This window comes from Protobothrops mucrosquamatus, unplaced genomic scaffold (assembly GCF_001527695.2).
Source record: "Protobothrops mucrosquamatus isolate PMUCROS unplaced genomic scaffold, P.Mucros_1.0 scaffold671, whole genome shotgun sequence".
Classification (NCBI taxonomy): domain Eukaryota; kingdom Metazoa; phylum Chordata; class Lepidosauria; order Squamata; family Viperidae; genus Protobothrops; species Protobothrops mucrosquamatus.
The window spans coordinates 133,701-139,221 of NW_015386959.1; the positions used below are offsets into that span (position 1 = coordinate 133,701).

The 5,521-nt window shown below is 32.1% G+C and overlaps 1 protein-coding gene across 1 annotated transcript in view; it reads left to right on the top strand.

Moving 5' to 3' along the window:
- Nucleotides 1–3,653, top strand: part of LOC114922699 (chloride channel protein C-like) — a 64,979-nt gene extending 61,326 nt beyond the window's left edge. Inside the window, exons 14-16 of the mRNA XM_029284513.1 lie at nucleotides 658–745; nucleotides 2,096–2,191; nucleotides 3,423–3,653. Of these exons, the coding sequence (XP_029140346.1) occupies nucleotides 658–745; nucleotides 2,096–2,191; nucleotides 3,423–3,653 (415 nt within the window). The remainder of the gene's footprint in view (nucleotides 1–657; nucleotides 746–2,095; nucleotides 2,192–3,422) is intronic.
- Nucleotides 3,654–5,521: the final 1,868 nt, after the last annotated feature.

Consider the following 5,521-nt stretch of genomic DNA (forward strand, 5'->3'; position numbering starts at 1 on the left):
TGGCAGTTAAAAGGAAGAAACAGCTGCGATCACACACACTACTCCCAGAAGCACGAAGCTGAAGACACCAGCCTGAAGATGACGAATGTGACTTCGTCGAAACGTCGCCAGGACACTTCCAATTCTACACGGGAGAAAACCCGAATGACCAAAGACCTACATACAAACACCCGTGAAAACCTCAGAAAACATATATATATATATATATATATATATATATATATATATATATATATATATATATATATGTGTGTGTGTGTGTGTGTGTGTGTGTGTGTGTGTGTGTGTGTGTGTGTGTGTGTGTGTGTCAGTACTAGCAAGTCTGTTAAAAATGAATATTGAGATAAATATCAAAATATCTTTAAGCTTCCATCTTTCAGGGAAATATAAAAGTGTACAAGTGCAAAACTCTGTCACTGCTATTATCCTGCTGCAGAGATTATCTACCCTGGGTCCAAGTGGTTTTGGACTGTGGCTTCCATAATCCATAACTGGCATGACCAAATATGACAAGAACATCAACCCTAAATTCAAAAAACTAAAATCCACACATTCAAAATTTTGCCAATTAAAAACAAAATGAAACAAAAACAGACTCCTAGCAGATTTGGACATGGTCTTTCATCTGGTGATAAATGTGCTTTCTGTGAAAACTAGGCCTGAGCTCTGTATGCTACTGGAAAATGAGACCATTTTTGAAATGGAAGACACTGAGTCCCATCCACCTCTTCTGCCCTATCAGAAGGTAATATTTGCTTTCTTGTTTAATTGTCTCTCATATGAAAATTTAGTTAGGGATAGCTTGTTCACTATGGAATACAATATTTAGGTTTTAAAACAGTATAGAACATTGTGATCTATACACTGTGAAGATACACTGCATCTTCCTTCCTTCCTTCCTTCCTTCCTTCCTTCCTTCCTTCCTTCCTTCCTTCCTTCCTTCCTTCCTTCCTTCCTTCCTTCCTTCCTCATTACTCTACTCCAGTGAGACATTACACATTACATTTACAAAGTCCTGATTTGGCACATAACCATATATCTACAATAGGAACCTGCAGCTGTGTTTTATCAAAGCCATTTTTAATTAATAAAATAATAGGATAGAGCTTCAGTATGCCTCAAGCTCTACATAGAAAAATTTAGTTCCTGATCTCACAAGAAGCTTAAGGACTATTTATATAGATCTGTGTAGTTCAATTATAGTAATTATCTACTACTGCCATTAACATTACTAAAGCCATACTGACATCTGCCCTCAAAAGTCTTGTCAATGCTTGAAAAGTATAAACAAGAAACCAACCAGTTTACCTACCTTTCTGCACACTGTTTCTCTTTTTACTTCTTAAAAACTGTGTTTTGCTGAACGAAATACATTTTGTATTCTAGCATAGTTACTTTAATAAAGAATAAATAGCTCCCCAACTTGCAAAAATGGTATTCTTCTTGAAGCAAGCTTCCTTATTTCTTTCTTTAGTATATGATTGTTTGATTACCAAATTCTTGCTCCAAAAATATTACATCTGTGTACTAAATTATTTGATGAATGGCACTTATTCATCAATAGTGGATTGATTTATTCACTAATAATGAAATGGTTTATTCCGTGATTTTGCTACTTTTATTTATTATTTATTGCTATAATAAACTTGTTTCAGAATATTGCTGTATTTGTGAAGCCTTATAAATTACAACAATTGCAAAACAATATATATATAAATATATAAATTATTGGCTTGTATTCTCTCCTAGAATTTAAGCAGGTCTTGATTTTCTGGAGTTTGCAATTTTATTAATATTATGTAATAAAGTTTCTAATATATCTTATTTTTTTTTAAAAAGCACTTGTTTCTTTTTTAAAAATAGTTGCATAGGAAGATGATTTTCAGAGGGAAAAAGTGCAAGTAAATGTTGAATATTGTACAAGGATTTTGCATCATAGAATGAAAAAAACTGCATGCATTCTTCAGTGCTCCAGAGTCTTATTTTTCTTGCTATAAAGCCAACCTGTTTGCATTGTTCCACACAGTTGGAGTGTTTATGTGCTATATACAGTAATTACACTGTATTATTCGAGTAATTATACTGTATATTCCAGATCAGAACTGAAAAATTACCCAATCAGCAGTGGGTGACTGCTATGTTGGCTTACTATACTACAGACCCTCGGTATCAGCAACTCTTCATCAATCTGGTAAGAGTAAAAGCAATTCTAAAAGCACACATTTCCTTTGCATACAATGTGTTTGTTATATCTTCTCTTCTGTTTATGACGGCTGTGTCAGTTACACTGATTTACATAAACACTGCCAATCCTGGGACGATATACTCTCAACAAAAGTAACTGAGTACAAACAGCATTCCTGAGTTTTAATTCATATTATATAAACATAACAGATGTTGATACAATGAGCCAACAAAAGGAAAAGAAGGAAAGAAGAAAACAACCATTGCATGTGGGCCAGCAATTAAAATGTTCCAGATTATCCAAAAGATGCAATGTTAATAGAACATATCCTTTAAAACTCAATATTTGATTTCTATGCAACCACGAAGACCTAGTATTCTGCACCAATTTTTTTCAGTTTCTTTAACCATATTTCTAGTAATATAGGAATGAAAATCAGGGGGCTGATAAATAAATAAAAGAAGAAGAATCACGCCAGTTTGCCTACCCCTCTGCAAAATGTGCTACTTCTTTAAATGTAATTTTTATTGAAGGAATTTTTGACAAGATAAAAACAGTACAAATACTAGAAAAGAAAGAAAGAAAACAAGAAAGAATGATGAATAAATTAAGAAAAAAATTGAAATAGAAAAGAAAAAAAATCCCTGAAAAAGAAGTGGCTTCTGATCTTTTTTGATTGTGGTTGTAAATGCATTTATATTTTACCCTCTCTGTCTAAAGTCACATCATAATTACCTTCTTTCCATAAACTATTTTTTTCCAATCCTCAAATCCACAAATCACAAGATCATTTTTCTCTTTTGTTTCAACATAAAGTCCATAAGGGTTTCCACTTACTGATAAATGTAGTTATTGATCTTTCTCTATCAAACAACTTTTTTTTTTCCATCTTCCAATTGGCATGTATTTTTCATGGTTGCAACATCCTGGGATCAAATGATCGCCATCTGCAGTCTTCCCAATCTTGACAAACAGTCAGTTGGAGAAGCAAGATTGACTTAATGACCACATGATTTTTCTAAGCAGTCTCAGTGATTCGTTTAACAACTGTGGTCAAAAATGATCATAAAATTGTGTACGACTCACTTAATAACCACCTTGTTTAGCAACTGAAATTCTGGTCCCAGTTTTGGTTGTAATTGTTTTTATCACTTTAAATTACCAATGAGATGTTGTTGTCATTTTTTTTAAAAAAAAGTTTCAATCTTTTTCTCTTAATCTGTTCTTTATCTTTCAGGATCCATATGTAAACAAATCAGCAGTATCAGTTCAAGCTCATTTCTCACTGCAACGCACATACATCATATTTCGGTCTCTGGGTCTTCGTCATTTAACAGTAGTTGATTTGCAAAATAAAGTTGTTGGCATGATCACTAGGAAAGACCTGATATCCTTTCAACTAGAAAAGAAACTGGGATCCCAGAAAGCATCACCCCAACCTCACTCAGATGATGAGCTTTTAGACTAGGAAATACCTCAAATGAAGATTGAACTAATAATCAAACATTATTGTATTCTTTTTTTGGTGATAGTGGTGGTGAAAGTAGACTTAACATTTTTTCATAATGAATGAAAGAAATATATAAATTGTTTATATTTGAAGATCTTAAATTGTACTTTTTCAGCTCAAATTATACGGTACATGGCTAATGCTCAATTCCCATTGTGACTGTTTTACAACAAATGAAAGGAAGAATGATTTTTTTGAATTCATAATCTATGTTAATCACATACTTGTGAATCTAAGATAGCACATATTATTATTCTATACCAGGAGAGCCTGAAGTTATATGAAGCGAATGTAGCCAGAGACTAGTGAGAACTCTTATATTGCCTTCTATGAATGAAAAGAATTAATATATATATAATATATATATAAACCTGGAATGGCAGGAGAAAATATATAAAAATTTTCCCTTGGATTATTGACATACCTAGGCTCTGATTGCTATATACTGCAGTAGGCAGATCTTATACAATAATTGGTTTCATTCTTGTCTTCAATAAAGTATCTTCATTAGCTGAGTTGTGTCCAAGATTCTACCATAGACTAAACTGTTAAATGGTGAAAAAAAAAGCTTTGAAATCTGGAGAGCCAAGGGTTGTTGTTATTTTGAGCTGAAAGATTATATTAGGACTGTATAAAGCTTCTAAAAGTGTTTGGTGAAGTCTACCTGGTACATCAGAAGGTTATCACAAAATTGTAATGCTTTAATATGATAGAGAAGAAACCAATTAAACACAGGGAACTAATCATGTATGCTGTATACATTTCTTTTATTTAAACTAAATTGTCATTAAATTTTTGTTTTGGTCTACCATTATTTTTAATATGGTCTTCACAAGCCTTTAGATACTAAATATATTCCTTAGCTTAAAAATGTTATGTATCACTGATGTAAAAAATTCAGAAAATCAGCATTGCTATAATATGTCACAATATATATGAAGAAAATTGGAAAACAATCCAAGATGAGTTTGGGAAAGAATGGAGCAAAAGATTATCATCATGTTGGCTTAGGGAAGAAATCAGTAATTTTTACTTATTGAAAAATGAAATACTTTCCCCAAATACTGCAAATTAAGTTATTTTTAAAAAACATATTGGTACGTAGATCATAAAACAATTTTAAAAATACATACATTATACATACATACATACATACATACATACATACATACATATCCTGAATGTAAATAGCACAATTTGATTAATCACTGCTAGTGAGATGAATGTATTAACATAGCAAACTGATGCTAGCCAATGACATTTTATAGCAAATAAATTGTATAAGATCTAATATTTTTGATATAAACTGACATTCTTTATATTACATTTTTGGGATAGTAATGATGAAAAAATAATTGGTAAAATGATTGATCCAATGCTGAAAATAATGATCAAGAATTGACTGGGAAGTGGACTTTTTATGACATGGAAGTGAAAGCTGAAAAAAACAAGACAGAAAGAGTATTGACAATTTTGAACTTTGGATAGCCAAGAATACAAACAATTGGATCATAGAACAAAGTAGTTTAAACTTGCAAGAATATTATGACTAGCCAAGAAAGAGTCCTGAGAATACCATGGTTGGCCATCTAGGAAAACAAACAAATGGATCAAATTAATGCAGAGTTCTGAGGCACAAAGATCAAATTATCACATTTTGGACACATTAAATGAAAATCCATCTCCCTTGAGAAGTGGGAGGAAAAGTGGAAGGAAAGAGAAAAGGATGATTAGTAGCAAGATTACAGCAACAATAGGTACAACATTGGAAGAATTAAAGGCCAGATTGGGAACGTAACAATCTGGAAAAGATCTGTCTACAAGAT